The 17,985-nt window shown below is 42.7% G+C and overlaps 1 protein-coding gene across 8 annotated transcripts in view; it reads left to right on the forward strand.

Annotated features, from left to right (window-relative positions):
* The window catches only part of AGPAT4 (1-acylglycerol-3-phosphate O-acyltransferase 4), a 123,830-nt gene that overhangs the window by 84,076 nt on the left and 21,769 nt on the right, over nt 1-17,985 (forward strand). For all 8 annotated transcript variants that reach the window (XM_039529617.1, XM_039529618.1, XM_039529621.1 and 5 more), the window contains 3 exons: nt 4,525-4,678; nt 13,876-13,978; nt 16,477-16,552. In XM_039529617.1, coding sequence (XP_039385551.1) covers nt 4,525-4,678; nt 13,876-13,978; nt 16,477-16,552 — 333 coding nt within the window. The remainder of the gene's footprint in view (nt 1-4,524; nt 4,679-13,875; nt 13,979-16,476; nt 16,553-17,985) is intronic.

Below are 17,985 nucleotides of genomic sequence, written 5' to 3' on the forward strand. Positions count from 1 at the left end.
AGTTCTGACCCCTCCCCAGAGCACACTGCACCCTCACTCCCCCACTCAGCACTTCCAGATGCCATGAAACAGCTGATCCATGGCAGGTGGGAGGCGCTGATTGGTGGGGCCTGCCAGCAGGCAAGAGGTGCTGGGGGGAGGTGCTGATGAGGGGCTGCCTGTGGGTGCTCAGCACCCACCATCTTTTTTTTCTGTCGGTGCTCCAGCCCGACAGAAATGACACCTATGAAATGACAGACTGAGACTGGGAATGAAAAGGTGTTGACTTTTTTTCTTTATCCAGTACTTGGGAAAACTCCAAATTTTGGTGAGTTGGTGATGGCAAGAGGAGAGAGATGGACTCATGTAGGGAAATCTATGTTAACCAACCACAAACATTGATTGCTTAACAGAGATGCTTCTCTAATGAAGATATGGGAGAGCTCAGTGGTTTGAGCATTGGCCTGCTAAACCCAGGGTTGTGAGTTCAATCCTTGAGGGGGCCACTTAGGGATCTGGGGCAAAAATTGGTCCTGCTAGTGAAGGCAGGGGGCTGGACTCGATGACCTTTCAAGGTCCCTTCCAGTTCTAGGAGATTGGTATGTCTCCAATTATTACCTTTATATGGACCTGAACTTCTGAGGACGTGAGCCCCCTCAACTCCTTTTGAAGTCAATGAGTATTGAAGGCAATTAGCACCTTACAGAATTGAGCCAGTTGTTTCAGGCATGTGTTGGATAGCTCCAGCCAGGTGGTTGCCTAATTGTATCAGCTTCTATTTTCTTTTGTACAGTTTCCACTGTACTCTTAGGCATCTTTTTAAAGGTCAAATAATTTGTTATAAACTTAGACTGCTCAGCACTAATTAGCTCACTCATCCTTTGTTGCCTGATATCCCCTTCATTTTCTCTAGTCCTATTACAGATGGTGTTTATGTAATTGTCATACAACTGGTGTTAATTCAGGATGAAGTGGAATTTTAATTTGCATTCCTGGTGGTGGTCCCGTGTCCGCACGGATAGCAATAGCACCTTGGGTACAGAATGGAAACCGGTTAGACCTGCTGAAAGGATTTTCTCATCACTTTCTGAATGCTTCATCTGCATATTTAACTAGATGTGTATACTCCACGAGTATGGTGCATTGGGGGGCTAGAGCAGATGATCCATCTCTCATTTCTGTGGGACAAATCCTGGCACTGTGTTACTAGCAAAGATAGTCAAATGCCACAAAATGTTTCCTTTAATTTAAAAATAAGCTCACTTTGGCAATGCTCAGCCCCTTTTGTGTTCACTTTCCATTAACCTTCCAGCAATCAATTTGTTCTCATGCATGTGCTGATGGGGAAATAAATTTTAAGCTTTCATATCTGAATAATTTCACCAGAAATGGTATATTTTATATAGGATGGGACACTGGTTAGTGGCACTGCATTTATGGGTCTATAGTTTTTCTGTCCTCACCACACTTGTAGACAAAATGTAATTAGATCATCAGCTGGGAATCATAGTACTGTAGAGCTAGAAGGCAGCTCAAGACAGGTGCCGACTTCCACAGTTCCTGGGGGGTGCTCAACCGCCACTCCACCTCTTTCCCCAAACTCCTGCCCTGCCCCTTCCCACCCTGCCTCTCCCTTCCTTGTTCCATCCCCACCCCCGGTGCCTCCTGCATGCTGCTGAACAGCTGATCACAGTGGGTGGGAGGTACTGGGAGGGAGGGGGAGGAGCATATCTGCAGGGCTGCTGGTGGGTGCTGAGCACCCACTGTTTTTTTCCGTGGGTGCTCCAGGACTTGACATGTATTCCACAATCACCCTAGGTTAGGTAACCTTCCAGTGCTAAATTATCCTTTAGTTAGAAAGTTTTTCCAAATATCAAACCTGTTTATCTCTTGCTGTAAACTAAGCTGCTTGTTTCTTGTCCTACCCTTGGTGGAGATTCACAACCATTGATCACCATCCTCTTTTTTTTTTTTTTTTTATATAACAATATTTTATGTATTTGAAGTCTGTTACCATGTCTCTCTTCAGCCTTCTCGTCTCTAGGCTAAACATGCCAATTCTTTCAACCTTTCCTCCTCGGTCATGTTTTCTAAATCTTTTATCATTTTTGTTGCTGTCCTCTGGACTCTTGCTAATTCGTTCACATCTTTCAGTGTGGGAGCCTGAAACTTGACACAATACTCCAGCTGAGGCCTCACTGGTGCTGTGTTAAGTGGAACAATTACCTACTTTGTCTTGCATACAACGCTCCTGTGAAGGGTGTAGTCAGATTCTTGGGACACAATAGAAGGACATGCTCCCCTAAAGACTTGCCAGAATCCTGTCTGCCTATTCTAGATACGTTATATGGCCCTCATTACTGCAGTATCTGTACATCTCACAATCTTTAATGTACTTATCCTCGCAACACCCACGTAAAGTAGGGAAGTGCTGTTATCCTCTTTTTACAGATGGGGAAATGAGATGAAGAGAAACTAAATGACAGTCGTACAGACAGTCCGTAGCAGAGCAGGGACTTGAACCCAGCTCTCCCAAGGCTGATGCCCTAACCACTGGATGGCATATATTTCCTCTCTAGCACCAAGGCAATTTAAGAGCCAGGATTTGTCCACATCCATCACCACTAGGAAACATGCATTTACATGTAATGACTTGTGCTATAGTGGGGGGGCTCCAAAGGGCCATGATGCAGGTTAATACATCTCCTCTTCTCTATGGAAATTAAAATAACTGATCTTTGTTATATTATTGGGAGCAGTTTGTGTCATGGCTATGTTCAGGTATCAAACCCTCAGGTTGTATGGTTTATATGGATGGAATGTGAATGCGATTATTCCCCAAAAAACTATTTCCTCCTCAGCATCTTACAGCCCATGTATCTTTGTAGCTGTCTGTGCTATTGAACTTTAAAAGGTGGAAGAAAATGACATCCTGGTGGAAAATAAGTGATGATGGTGTGACATTAGCCAGGGTACAATCTGGATTGTTGAGCAGCTGTGTTCTCTTAATTCTCTAGTCTGAGGTGCCTTTTAAACTGCTGTGCTGTCAGAACATCCCCTCCTGGCCTGTTCTCACAGCCTTCAGCATGCAAATTCACCCCCAGCTAAATACAGGAGCCCTGGGACCAGTCACTCATGAATTACATACAGGGCAACACCTGCACATTCTTAGTCCCAGCCTTGTTCCCCCATAAATGTGTCTTGTACTGTCCAGCACACTACTGAGCAATGTAAGCTCATAGACAGTCCATCATTTCAGCAAAGGAAAATGATCTGTGTACTAGCAGTGTTATCCCAAATAGAGGTACCCTCACACTTTAATCCAAACTCACTGGTTAAGCTAAAACAATAAGTTTTTATTAACTACAGAAATAGATGTTAAGTGATTACAAATGATGAGGCATAGAAGTCAGGAATGGTTACAAAAGAAAATAAGAGTAAAATGCAGGCTAATATCTTAAGCTAAGTGAATTTAAAAGCAAAGGTTTTATCTCACCATATGCCTGGGACTCTTCCCGCTTAGTTCAGTTCTTTGAGAGTCAGTGATGTCATGGAGGAGAGGTGAAATGAAGGTCTCTCTCTCTCTCACTCATATACCACCCTCCCCTCGTTGAGAATTACCCCCGACTGAGGTGCAGACAACAAGTAGTCTTTTGCGGATGTGAGAGTTGGACCATCTCTCTGACAAAATGTAAATTTCTCGTCTGCACCTTCCCATTGCTGAAGAATGGCTGCTTAAGCTGGTGATAGCTCTTTAACACCTGGCTGGGACCAGTGAGTTTTTTCTCTCTGAAAAACTGGTTTGTGGGTGTTACGCAGAATTATAACATACTTGAGTAACAATCATACAGTAGAATCTTAAACCTCTTATATAGTGTTGCCACATATACTGTACCAGGACAATAATGTTCAGCAGGCTGATGTTTCAAATGATACCTCACAAGGCATACTTTGTACATAATTTATCATAGTCTATATTATGTTCACCAAGACTATCACAGGTCGGTCCCTTCTTTAAATATTTACTGAGAATGGGCCTGAGAGGCCAGCCATGAAATATGGATTGAGATCTGGATTTGAACTTTCCCATTGTTGAGGGAAGTTGGAATCTGAAGTTCTGGTTTGGACCTGTCTCTAGTACATCCCCTTTGAGATGATGATGACGATAACATGTACACTACTCAGTCAGAACAGAAGTCCTAGCGCACTGCCTTGGTGCTCCTCAAGGTAACCAGCCTTCCTGTTATCACTGGAGAACTTTTTTTTTGGTCTGCTGTGATAAGAAAGGGGAGTGGGTTTATTGAAAAACACTTGCATTTCTTGCTCAAAATTCTGCAGACCACAGCAGTCTGAGTAGTAATACCAGACAAAAGAGCAATCAGGAGGAAAGTAAGGTTTTTCAAGATTTTTGTTTCCTTTCACCCACTTCATTCCCAAAATACAGCTAACAAGAAGGAAGGTTTAAAGAAACCCAAACTAGTGAATGTTTGTTTTGTGCTCAATGTATGAGCTGGTTTTCTAACTATAGCCCTGTCTTGCTTTCAGTTCTTGATACACTGTGAGGGCACGAGATTCACAGAGCAGAAGCACCAAATCAGCATGCAGGTTGCTGAAGCCAAAGGCCTGCCTAAACTCAAGTATCATCTGCTGCCCCGGACAAAGGGATTTGCTGTCACCGTGCAAAGTTTGAGAAATGTAGGTAAGGAAAGTCACACAGAGCGAATTCTAAACGATCATTTCAGTCTCCTGCTAACATCCTGCCTTGTTCTTTTTCCTCTAGAATGTATGTCTGTAAAATTAAACTAGAATCCCCGTTGATCTATATTTCTACCAGCTCACAAAGACTAAGGGATTAGGACTGTACTGCAAAATTCAGAGGCAGCTCTACTAACTTGTTTTTGCTTACTCTGGACTGGTAATCACCGGTCAATGGCCCTGTGCTAAGGGCATAGCTTCAAAAGGTTGGGCAGGAAACCCACTTCATGCTTATTGTCCCCAAAGGCCATGCTTGTCTGGCACATTTCAATATAATTGTTTGAACTATTTACACTCCAAGTCTCACATCTGTCTCACATCCCCCTTAGACAAGTGAACATTAGCAAGGGTGGCTGTCCAGCCACACCACAGGGACCCCACTGACTTATTTCCTGGACAGAACATTAGTGACCAAATTTGCATTCCCTTTAACCCGAAGCATTTCCATAGCATCATCTTGAGATGCCAGGCTCCATTTTAGCAACTAGGCATTCATCTTTTCATTTGAAGCAAGCGGGTGAGTGATCAGTACACACCGTGAAATATCATCTGAAAAGATAGGGCTGCAATTTGCTGAGGGCCCTCACTGTTGCCACATGTTCTTTTTCAGTTATCACATAGCTTTTCTCTCAGGGAAAATGCTCAGATGCACAATGAGGTGTCTCTCCCCCTTTTCATCACTTTGCATCATTACAGCCCTAAGCCCCATGCCACAGGTGTTTCTAAAACCCATAAATGATGTGTCAAAGACTGGGCTTACCAGAACCCAGTCTGTACTTGGGGCTTTCTTCAGTTCACAGAAGGCCTGTTGGCAGCGTTCAGATTCTGGTTCACCCTTTTTACATAGATCAGTGATGGGGCAGTCAGGGTACTAAAGTGAGGGATGACTCTCCTGTAATATCCTGACATCCCAATACAGGATTGTACCTTTTCTTCCTTGTATTGGGAGTGGGACAATTCTTAATGGCTTCCACTCCTTGCAGGTGCTGGTTTTATGCAGCTCATCCCCACTCTGTGGCTGAGATGTCACTTCTGCCATTCCAGCCTTGAATTTCTCCATCTTTACAGTCAGGCCTGCTGTGTGAGTGCTGTGAAGCATGCTGCTTACGTGGGTCGCATTCTCTTCCAATGTCTGGCTGAAGATGCAAATGCAACTCCAATGCGAAACTTTTGATTATCTTTTGGGTCTGAAATCAGGTTTACTGACTGTCAGGGCTGGATCTGGGTTTTCCGTTGGTAGGGTCACTGCCACCTGGACCCACTGTAGGCTATCACTAGCCCCTGGTCTCTCCAGCACTGGACAGTGTAACATCTTATGACCTTTTTTGTTACAGTAAAAGCTTTTTCAGATCTCCATGTTCCTTTGTTGGGTCTGATTAGGGTTTGGCTCCCCCCACAGGTCTGGATTTAGCCCATTCCCCTTCCCCATTCAGCTTTGTGCCACTGTCCCTTGAATTTTTTTCATCAGACTTGGGCCAGCTATCTGCATATTGCCCACTTCCTGGCTATAGTTACTTCTCTTGTCCTTGTCCATTAACCATGATTTTAGGTCATAAGGGCAGAGTTTGTAGAATTCTTCTAAACCCATTAATTTGTAGGCCTCATCTTCCCTGGAAACTACTCAACTAGTTCCCCATTTTCTTACCAAACCCCTAATTTGGTTTGATATCTCACCTTAGGTCAGAGCCCCTTTCTTCTGAACTCCCCAAAACTGTCATCTTTACGTTTCAGGGGTTCACTAAAAAGCTTGTTTACATCACCCATAATCTTTTTACAGTAGAACATCAGAGTTATGAACTGACCAGTCAACCACACACCTCATTTGGAACTGCAAGTACACAACCAGGCAGCAGCAGAGACCAACACAACCCCCCCACACGTACCCCCCAAAAAAGACAGGCAAATACAGTACAGTACTGTGTTAAACATAAACTACTTTAAAAAAAAAAAAGAGCAGCATATTTCTTCTGCATAGTTTCAAAGCTATATTAGGTCAATGTTCAGTTGTAAAATTTTGAAAGAACAATTCAGAGTTATGAACAACTTCCATTCCTGAGGTGTTTGTAATTCAGTGGTTCTACTGTAGTCCTCTCTGTCCATATGGGTGAAAATGTTGAGGGACTTAATCCTTGACTGTGTGGAACCAGGTACCATACTATGTCCTCCTGCTTCCTCCAGTTCAATTTGCACCCTCATTTCAAAGTGTTTCGAAACACATCCATGGCATAGCCCTCCCCAAAGCAAGGAAATAAGTTGGAGTCTACACCACCCACTGGGACAGGCACATGAGGTCTGGCTCCATCTACCAGATTAGGGTTTTGCTGGCCCAATCTCTTCATCTTGAGTTGATGCTAAGTATCTTTGTCCTCCCCTCTCTCCTCATAGTGGTGCTGCTTCTTCCATCTGCTCTGTCTTGCTCCTGGGCTTCAAACAACTGAGTTTCTAGATAGTCTGCAGCTTCTCTTGGTCTACTTGCAGGTCTGTCCTCAATCATTGCTGGGACCTCTCAGCCTCCTCCCTCCGTCCCTCTAGGAAAGTATCTCTGAGGTTTCGCTTGCTGGACTCTGCCAATGGGCTAAATGTTTACTGTGATTCTGGACCATCGTTCATTTTTGGCCCTCTGAGAACAGCAGGTCAGCTACTGGTGCCTTTGTTCACTCCTCAGTGCTGACCTGCCTTTCTCTGCATGTCTCAACCAATTGACTTTTTTTTTTTCCAGCTCTTCATAACTCATTTTCCCTGCCTCTTTTTGCTATTCCTTTCCTGAATAGACCAAGACTTCTCTGCTCTTCCCTTCTGCAGTACTTGTTTTCACTGCTGTTGGCACTTTACTGGTAATTCCCCACTGTCATCGATCTCACACACGCCGCCACCACTAATGTCACACATTCTAGTGAGTGCCCGCTGCCAGCCAGCCGCTAGCATTTCCATGAGAGGAATCCAATCCTCTCTGTTCTGGGTCCCTGAGGCTTTTCAAGCTCCTGGAGCCTGAATAAAGTCTATATACTGCCTCAATCATGAGGTCCTTAGACACACTCTCAGAGCACAGACATTCTATCTCGCACCCCCTGTGAGTGGTAGAATCCACTGTCAAGCCACCTAGCCCCTCTGGGCACTGTGTTGACCATTCAGATTCCTCAATACTTGAACACACCTGTCTCCCAGATGCCCCCAAAGTGTATGAAGGTTCTGATTTACCGTTTAGCTCTCGGGCATGAAATCATGAAGTAGCATGTGCGTGCACACACACATCCGTCTAACATCTTTATTCTCTTTCCTAGTTAATGTAAAGCGCAGGAGAGTGCGGATCATATAAAACACTCTGAATGCAGTGTTCTTCGTTAGGTTACCCTTTCCTTGGGGATCATGTGTGTACTGTCAAGCAGGCAGGTGGGGGCTTGCTTACCCTGCTGCTAGAGCAGTCTCTCTCCTCTTAATCTTGTGCAAAATGGCTCCTCCCTGCCCCCAGTCTATTTAAAGATTCCTGCTGAGCTCATCAGCTTCTTTTGTTCTGCCGTGGTAACTTTCCATTACATTCCAAACCCCCTCTCCCTTCCGATAAGAGGAAGAAGTGTCCTCCCCCAGCTAGAGCAAACCCATTGTCCTAATGTGTCTTACTTTGAATATACTACCATTGAGTGCTGACCACTCACACTGTCTCTGCTCTGGCAGAGACATAACACAACCCTGCTAACACCAGGAGCTGGTCTACACTAGAAAATTAAGTCAAACTAGCTAGGTCACTCAGAGACGTGAAAAATCCCTGCCACTGAATAGTTACTGGTTATTGGTTCCTGAGTAACCAATGTAGTTAAGTCCCAACCACAGGTGCCATCTTTCCAATGTGCTGGGGGGTGCTCGACCCCCTGGCTCTTCCCAGGGCCAGCCCCCACTCCACCCCTTCCCACCCCCACCCAACCCCTGTTCTGTCCCTTCCTCCAAGCATGCGGGGCCTTTGCTCCTCCCTCTTCTCCCCCCCCCCCCCCGAGCCTCCTGCATGCTGCAAAACAGACGATTGCGGCAGGTGGAAGGGGGAGGAAAGGAAGGGGAGGTGCTGATTAATGGGGTCCACTGGTGGGCAGGAGGCACTGGGGAGGAGCTCATAGGGGGCTGCTGGTGGGTGGTGAAAAATTCTTCTGTTGACCTAGCTGTGTATTGATAGCGAGCCCACACCTAGCAATCCTTTTGGAGTGGTGGATATGTATGCAGTTAGAACACTAACTTATAGATAAGACAACCTAATTCAGTTCAAAAGGTCCTGACCCCATTGAGTCAATCTCAAAATTCCAACTGACTTCAACATGATCAGATTTTTACCAAGCATGTCTTGAACAGTTACCCGTAACGAAATATTCTGCAATGAGTAATGTGCTACGTATCTCAGATTTTGTAGAGCTTTTCACAAGAGAGGCAGATAACATGACTCTTGTATAGCTTTTATGAGAGTGATAACTTTGTCTTTTGCAAATTGGGCAGCCCAGCATAGTCCCCTTCAGTTACATGAAGGCGAGAGGGAGCACACATCCTATGTAGGAGTTGACCAACATGTACAATGAAGGGCTAAGGAACACAGTCAGAACCCTGTCTCCTCAAGGAAAGTAGACAAGGGCCTGGGCCATGCAGTGCTGATCAAGATTTAGACTTCCCCGGAGCTCAGGGATCTGGGATTTTGGAAAAGGCCGTGTCTCCAATTTTAAAACAGTCCTTGGCCTGATTCACTCATGTTGTTAAGCGTTGTAAAGCAAACAGCGTTTTGGACACTCTATTAAGTGTATGATTCAAGCTGGTTGGGAATTTTTTGATGAAACTTTTTTTAGTCAGAAAATAACAGTTCATTGAAACTTAACCTTTTTTTGGGAAATGGTTGGTGTAATTGGCTGGCTTTCTCCCCAGCTCACAAAGGACCCACTGTCACACACAGTCTTCCCAGGCAGTTTTATTTCTCCAACATAAGCAAAATATCCACTCAGTTCCTTGGCCCATCTGGAGATTTTCCCCTTTACCTCTCTGTCTGTCCTGCTTCAGGGCATCCTGCAGTAGTCTTCCATTCTCAGTTCACTGAGGACCATCCCCAAGAATTTCCTCTTGCAGGCCCTTTCCCCCCCAGAGGGTTCCCACTGCTTCCTCTCCCAGGGGATGCTGGCAGCCCCTCCCAGGGAACTTTCTGCTTCTTGCAGCTCAGTGGTTCAGACTCACTGGGTCTGTCTCTCTCTTCTCTTCCCCCCGACCCCCTTTAGGCCTAGGTGTTCTCTTTTTAAACCCAATTGAGATCAGCTATCCAGTCACGGATGCACTGGCCCAACTCCTCCTTAATAGCAATTTCTAAACTTTTTTTTTTTTCAAAATTTAAAATGAGAAATTCAATGTCCTTTTTCAACATTTTCAAAACAAAATTCTGTTTTTCAGTTTGAAAATGCTTTTTTGAAATGTAGGTAAATTTTATAGTAAAAGAAATGATGAAATAATAGGACAAAATCAAAAAACTAACTATATGAAAAAAGGTTTTTGATTGGGTCAATTGAAATGTTTTTGTTGCAATAATTTGTTTTTGAAAATTTAATATTTTGATTTATTTTATTTATTTATTGGTCCAGATTCGGCACGGGAAAACTGTGTGGGAGGGGAAAACCACTTCCTGCTGAACTCAAGTTATGGGTTGTAAAGCATTAATTTTTTTTAAAGTAAAACCTGTTTCCCATATGCTGCACAAACCTGAACAATTCTTGAATAAGAAAACACAACTTGTATTAATGCCACTTTATTTATAGACACTTTCCAGCAACTTCTGGTCTTGTTCAATCTTTCTCTTTGACACCTCCATTGTTGTGTGTTATAAATTTACAGTTGTGCCTTGTCTGTGCTTACAAAGTGGAAAAGCTTTGAACAGTTACTTTAGTTCCCAATAAGAGTGTTAATCCTGAGTACAGTATTAATTATGTCTTTTATTTGGCAGTGTCGTGCAAACAGCAAATGAGCTTATATTCTTAAAAAGTATTCCCCTCAGGACTGATTATCATACTCTAGGTTAGTCAGACTGAAAAGGAATCTCTTTTCTTTTCTCTGAAGACAAGCTCTAACTGTAATGTGTATATAGGGTAAGACAACAGAATGAATGCTGGGTGAATCCTGTTTTTATGATTTCTGTGCTGCTAAGTAATGATTAACCTCACAGACTCCTTATTACACAAGTAGCTTTAAACTGTCTCATTACCGCTATTTATCCTTAAAGATGTATTACAGGGATTAATAAGCGCTTCTTACCCTAAGAGGCTTTTAAAATAGGAGACCTTGAAAAGATGGATCATTCCTATCTTTAGTGTGCAAACATGCTGCTAGGAATGTGCTTCAGTGGGGGTTTCATGTTTGTTTTTTATTTCCAATAAAAAGAATCCGCTGAAAACACCATGTGAACATGAACATTTAAAACCAGGGCTGGGTTGGATTTTAGAGTGGAATCTAAATAGTCTGCATATGGTGGCTGGTTATTGCAGAACTGTGCCCTGCAGTTGTATGCTAAATTCTAAAAGATCAAACCAAACTTCCTACATGCTATGAACCCAGTTCTCTTCTCTCAACTGATTTTACACCTATTGGAATCACTCTGGATGTATCCAGGGCCAGGAATAAGTGGGACGAGAATTGAGCCATGTTGTTTGGGTTTGCTGAGCAGGCATTAGGCTTTCCAGCTCAATACCTGTTCATACAGGATGTCTGATCCCACAGTTCCAGGAAAAATTCTATGCAGTGCAAAGTCAGAATTCTTAGCATGTTTCCAGGAGAGAGAATTAACAGATTTAGGGCTCATCCACACAGACAGTTAATTTGTGGCAAACTGGGATGTAAATCTACCCCACACTAGTCTGCTACATATTGTGTCCCTGGGACCCCTGTTGATGTACACTAACAGTTCCCTCGTGCTTTTGGACCTTGCCCCTCCCCTTTCAGATGGGAGTAGATCAGGTCAGAAAAACCAATTTCTGTTTGCCAATTCTATGACCCAGCAGAGAAATAGCATCTCAAAGGCTAACTCCTGTATCAATGTACAGTAGAACCTCAGAGTTCCGAACACCTCGGGAATGGAGGTTGTTGGTAACTCTGAAATGTTTGTAACTCTAAATGAAACATTATGGTTGTTCTTTCAAAAGCTTACAGCTGAACAGTGATTTAATTCAGCTTTGAAACTTCACTATGCAGCAGAAAAATGCTGCTTTTAACTATTTTAAACAAAACAAGCACAGAAACAGTTTCTTTATCTTTTCTAATTTTTTTAACTTTACTTTTTTTTTTAGTGGTTTAACACCATACTGTACTTTTATTTGCTGCTTTTTTTGTCTCTGCTGTTGCCTAATTGTGTACTTCCAGTTCCAAATGAGGTGTGTGGTTGACTGGTCTGTTTGTAACTCTGAGGTTCTACTGTATTTAGCTTCTGGGCTTCTGAAGTCTATTGCTCTTCAAAATAAAATAAAAACTCTCCATCTCTGTAAACTATTCCTGTGCCCTTTCTCTAAGCTGTACCTTGACATTCTATTTTAATGAACTAAAGACTTTAAAGACTTTACCATTTTTTTTATTGTTTCTGGGAAATATTCAGGCCATCTCATGAATTCCAGAAAGTTTCATTCCCTAGTTGTTGAGAGTTTGGCTGCAGTTCATTTCTGTGAAATGCTTGTCCCACTGATTCTCATCTTAGTCATGTACCTACATAGGAAATGCCAGATTAGATAAGTCTAAATTGGTATCCTGTCTCCGACAGTGGCTTGTAGCTAATGCTTCAGAAGAGGCTGCAAGACCCTGTAAGGGTATGTGACTCACCCCTGTGGCGCCTCCTGCTGGTCATTGTTGGGGAATTAGCTCATTTTTCAGCCAGGAGTGCCCTCTGCAGGCCAGTGATCCACCTTGCCTCACTCTGGCCCCTGTGTCCTTCCCAGGACCCTGGTGCCCCTTTAACTGGTTGCTGCCCCCTGGCAGTACCACCACAGTTCTGGGTCTCCCCCACCCAGGGGAACCCCCGCCCACTATCCCCATTTTGCATCAGTCTTAGCTACTGCGCAGTCTCCATCTAGCCCCCATTCACTGGGGCAGACTGCAGTATAAGCCACTCATCACAGGCAAAGGGGTTTGGACCTGCTGCCTCTGGCTTCCTGTGGCCTGCCCCCTGCAACCCAATACCTGATAGGCCTTACCAGGCCTGCATCCTGGGGCTTTCCTAGGCTGGAGGTCCCAGCTCCTCTGGCCTTTCCCCAGCCCTGCTCCAATCTAGGGTCCATACTTAGCACCTTGCAGCCAGGCCCTTCTCCCTCTACAGGCATAGAGAGACTGAGTGGGCTCCTGGCTCACTGCCTCTTATAGGGGCCTGATTGGGGCATGACCACAGCTGAGCCTACTTTCCCCAATCAGTCCAGGCTTCTTGCCCCAGCCACAGCCCTCTCCTGGGCTGTTTTTAACCCTGTCAGGGCAGGAGCGGGTAACCACCCCGCTACAGACCCCCATAATGGATGGAAAAACTGTGGGGAAGGTTTGTTCCTAAACTTTTATATTGTCAAGCAAGAGGGTTCATATCCCAGATAAACCTTTATGCTTTCTAGATCAGGTGTGGATGTTAGTCACTTAAATGACTAATTTATTTTGTAAATCCTGTTATGCTTTTGACCTCACTATCTTGTAGCAGTGACTTCAACTATTCACTTAATGCAAAAATGTATTTTCTTTTATCAGTTTTAATTTTACCATTCAATTTCCTTGGGTGTCCTCTCATTCTTGTATTAATCACTTCTAGTTTCTTCTCTTTTCCCCTCTCTCACCCACCCACCTGTTCATCATAGGAGAAAAAGATAACCCTTTAAAAAAGTAAATTTTGTTGGTATTGGTCTTGAAAAACATGCTTAAATGCTCTGCTTCTACTAATGTGTATTTGAATTGTCCATGTCATCTTGACATTGCTTACAACTTTAACTATTGTCAGCTGCTGCTGGAGGCTATATGTTTAAATGTACCCACTCTCTGAGAGAGAATGAATATGGAAAATTGAAATTGCTCATGAAATGTCATTTCAAATGCACCTTAAATATAACCAAGACCACCCTATTAACTTTGAAAATTGATTTTACAAACAGTAAAACAGCTTTTTTTTTCCCCTTGTAGTGTCAGCTGTGTATGATTCTACGCTCAATTTTAGAAATAATGAGAATCCAACTTTGCTGGGAGTTTTAAATGGGAAGAAATACCATGCAGATTTATATGTAAGGCAAGTTATCCGTGCTCATAGTTTGTGTGTGTGTGTATTTACTAACAAGCAGGGAAATGGTTTTTCTTGCAGGTAATTGATAACAAATTGGTGTAAAACTTTCTTCAAAGGAGCTCAGGTGAACATTTATAGCTCTGTTTTCAAATTGTCAATATATGGTAGGACTCTCCAGAGTACACTGTTACACACAGTTTTACAAGTTAATTTTTCCTTAGAACAAGAGCATTGTTTTATCTTTGAAATGCTGGATTGTTTATCTTGTGATGCACTTTTATTTTGGGGGAGCTTTTGTAAGCTGTGGAAGAGTTTGCCCATTGCCTTAGTCTGTCTGCCCCAAGAATTGTCTAGTTAGTTGCTACCAGTGGACATGCCATTGTTGTTTTGGGTGAGATCCTGTAAGAGGGGTCGGCCTGTGTTTTGTGTGACCACGTCTGTGTAGGTACTAGTACATATAGTGTAAATAAAACAAGTTGCACTAAGAAATACCTGGACTCCATGTCCTGGATTTCTCTACCAACCAGCAAGGTCCCATAATCTGCTATCACTCTGCAGAGGTGTGATAATATATAGGACCTTATTCACAGTTTAGGTTCCACCAGCAGAATCTAGGTGGCAGGCCACTGAAGCTAGAAAGTCCCCCAGAAGTGGAAGTATAATGCTGTATTCCCTGCTGTACTGGGAAACCTACGGCACTGCCCACAAAAGGGAGACGTGCTGATTCAGATGCAGCTTCCAAGTAGCAGAATCTGAGCTCTTGGCTGCAATCTGAAGCTTTCATCTGTAGCTGGAATCCCTGTGAATTTAAATGTTGTGTTAATTCAATTGGCTAATGCTCCTTTGTTTGTATTTTGGGGTTTACTTTCATGAGCACAGAACATCAGGCGATAGGTACCCTGCTATGCATTTCATTATTTTTAATGGCACTTGTAACACAATTTTTCCCCTTCAGAATTTTTCAACTAGCTCTAATAGGAAGCCACTGTATATACACACCCCCGAGTATCCACACACTGCCAGTGAAAAATATCGATAGCAACAAGCTCTCAAGAGATCTGGAGGGGAGAGGTTGCTACCATACCCATTAGCGCACCTTAGAATCTCTATGTGCTGCCTGAAGAATGTGGTCAGGTGGCCAGCTCATATACTGCTCACAAATGAGCAGCTTGTTCTAACCATAGGTGTTCAACAATCCTTTTAAAGTAGGACATGTGTCTCCCTGCATGCCTTCCTTTTCCTTTTTCTCCATTCTGCGAGCCCTGAATCATCCTGCAGGGTGGCTCTGGGAACACAGATTTGCTGTACACGGCCCTCATTAGTCCACTGTTACTCCGCCGCTTTGAACTTCCTGTGTAGATCCTGAAGTAAGCGCAGGGGTGGGCACTAAACTTTCCGGTCACTGCTTCAGGACCAACACTGATAAGTTTGATCCTGGAAGCATCATATTTGCCCAGCAAAGTGTTTCAAGGTCTTGCTGATCATGAAACAATTTGCATTTTTAAGATTCTAATGACCTATCTGTTTGTTTCTACTTAAATTATCATATCACTTTAACACCTGCTGTCTCATGGATTTCTAGAGGGAAAAGAATGTTTTCCACTGAAAGCCTGCACTCCAGCTTGCCAATAGTGAAGGAAGTATTAGTTTCTATTTGTAGCAGTTCTCAAGAGGGGAGGATTGGAGTTTTGGGGGGACAGGAATTACGTTAATCAGAATGGTTGTTTTTTTTTTTCTGGTATCTTGTGAATTGCTGGGACTTTGAATGGCTACTTCATACCATTACAAAGCCCAAAAAATTGCAGCTTTCCAAACACACAGGACATGCATTTCTGGTGGTGGTGATTTATGAGATATAAGATTTTAAAATTTTCACTGGTGCTTTAGGTTAGCAGGTGCTCTGGGTACTGTTCTAGAAGTGAACATTGTCAAGTCCTTGTCCAAGGCCAATGTAATTTTCATTCCCAGAAATGGTTGTAGTTTTTCATAGTTATCTCCTTTTCTTACTGGTAAATTACAATTATAATAAAACAAATGTTTTTTAAAGACATTTTAAGCACTGGGAATAGCTGTTCCAAAGCACTAAATGTGATTGACCCTAATTGCAAAGTGAAACAAGTTTTTACCTCTGAGTGCTCAGCTATTTAAACAAAATTTTGGGATGACGTAATCTGTGTGGTAGGAAGTTAACCTATTTGAAACTTTTATTTAGAAATACAAAAATGCAAACCATCATATTAACTGGAAGAGGTCTTCATTGAGCTGCAATTTTTACAGTGTATCTCTAGCTCCAGATATTTCTAAAGACTATATATGGCTCTTACACTTGAAACTACACGTCACTATGTCCAGTATTTGTACCTCCAAAAGGCAGAACAAAAAGGACAAAATAATTAGTAAAGTAAATGAGTAGTATTTTAATTAGATTTCAGTTTTAAGCTCCACATCAAACAATATGAGTGTGTTGTACTCTTTCTTTGCTATCTCTTCTTTACTGTTTGCAGACGGATTCCATTAGAGGAAGTCCCAGAAGACGAACAGGAATGTTCTAAGTGGCTTCACAAACTCTATCAAGAAAAGGTTGGTTTATTGTTTGCAACCACTAGATGGTGATAAATAATTTACATTCATATTATCATGTATACTGTAGCAGAGCTTTTTAGTAGGGCAGGTGTTCAGTTTTTCCATACACACACAAAGCAGCCTTATCCTGTCAGTCAATCAGGATCACCTTTATTTTATATTGAAAGAACATACATAAAGTTTCAATGAGAGAACAGAGGAATACAAAATGGTAGCTGCCTCTGAATCATGGAGAAGGCATTTAAAAGTGCTGTATGCAAGAAGACCTCATAACTGAGTCTTTCTGGGTACACGGCAGATGGAAGATTCAATATTCCCACTTGTGAAGTTTTTTTTTTGTTTTTTTTTTTTTACCGAGTCATAAAAATTTTAGCAGAATGGGCTGAGCAGCTATCTCTGCTACAGGATGTGTAGGAGACATACATTTTAAAAAACAAATTTTAATGTAGGACACTTTAATGATAAATAGGTATGTCAGTGTCTTTCTGTTAATTGAGTGTGGCATCTTTAGAGTGATAGAACTGCTCAGCTTCTGAGTTTTCCTAGTCTATAAACATAGGAGGCAATGTTTTGCAGGTCTATTAGTTACACACCCAAAACTCCCATTTCAGTCAATGGGAGTCAATATGTGCAAGGAATGTGGGTCGAGTTTGATTAGCTAGGAAATGTATGAGTGACATCTTTTGATGTATTATAATATAGGACTTTTCAGACCCAAGGATGGCTATGGGGTCTGCCAAGACCTGTTCTATATACAACATATCCATGGAATACTAAGCCACCTGCTATACCACTTCCTGTGTTTCTGTATTCAAATTGTTTGTGTAAGGACATTTTTCCTGACCTGGTTAAGTTCTAGCCCTGTTCTTGGCTTCATCCATAACTCCTTTAAGCAGCTTATTAATATGGACATACAGTATAAATTACTTTCAAGATCTTGTAGATATAGTTCTGTCAGCTTTGTCTTTGGGCTCACTCCTGCCCCCACCCCCGGCTCCAAAATCATGGTACTGAGGCATGGTTTGGGGGGGACAGAAATGGTATATTTCCACAATAAGGATATGAAGTCACCTTCTGCATTACGATCTTGTGGAAGGTATAAAGTGAACACACATGGTCCTTTCATGGGTCACTAACGTGCCACTTGTTACTACTCTCTACCATGTGGCTTCTTCCCTGGAATTTCTGTCCTCAAGACGATATCTAGTCAATTGACAATAGAACACTTGAACTGAACCAGGTGGTGATTATTGCTTTCCAGTTCCTCCCCTACTTCTGTCTCTCCATCACAGCCTTTGTATTACTTATCAAATGTCTTATTGATCTTTCTTACAGGCTAATGTTCAGGCAATGCCAGGAAACAGTCTAAAAATATCCTGTACTAGGTTCACAAGTAGGCTGGGTATACAGTATAATTTCTTCTACCAAAT

This window comes from Mauremys reevesii, linkage group 3, assembly GCF_016161935.1.
Source record: "Mauremys reevesii isolate NIE-2019 linkage group 3, ASM1616193v1, whole genome shotgun sequence".
In the NCBI taxonomy this organism is placed as follows: domain Eukaryota; kingdom Metazoa; phylum Chordata; order Testudines; family Geoemydidae; genus Mauremys; species Mauremys reevesii.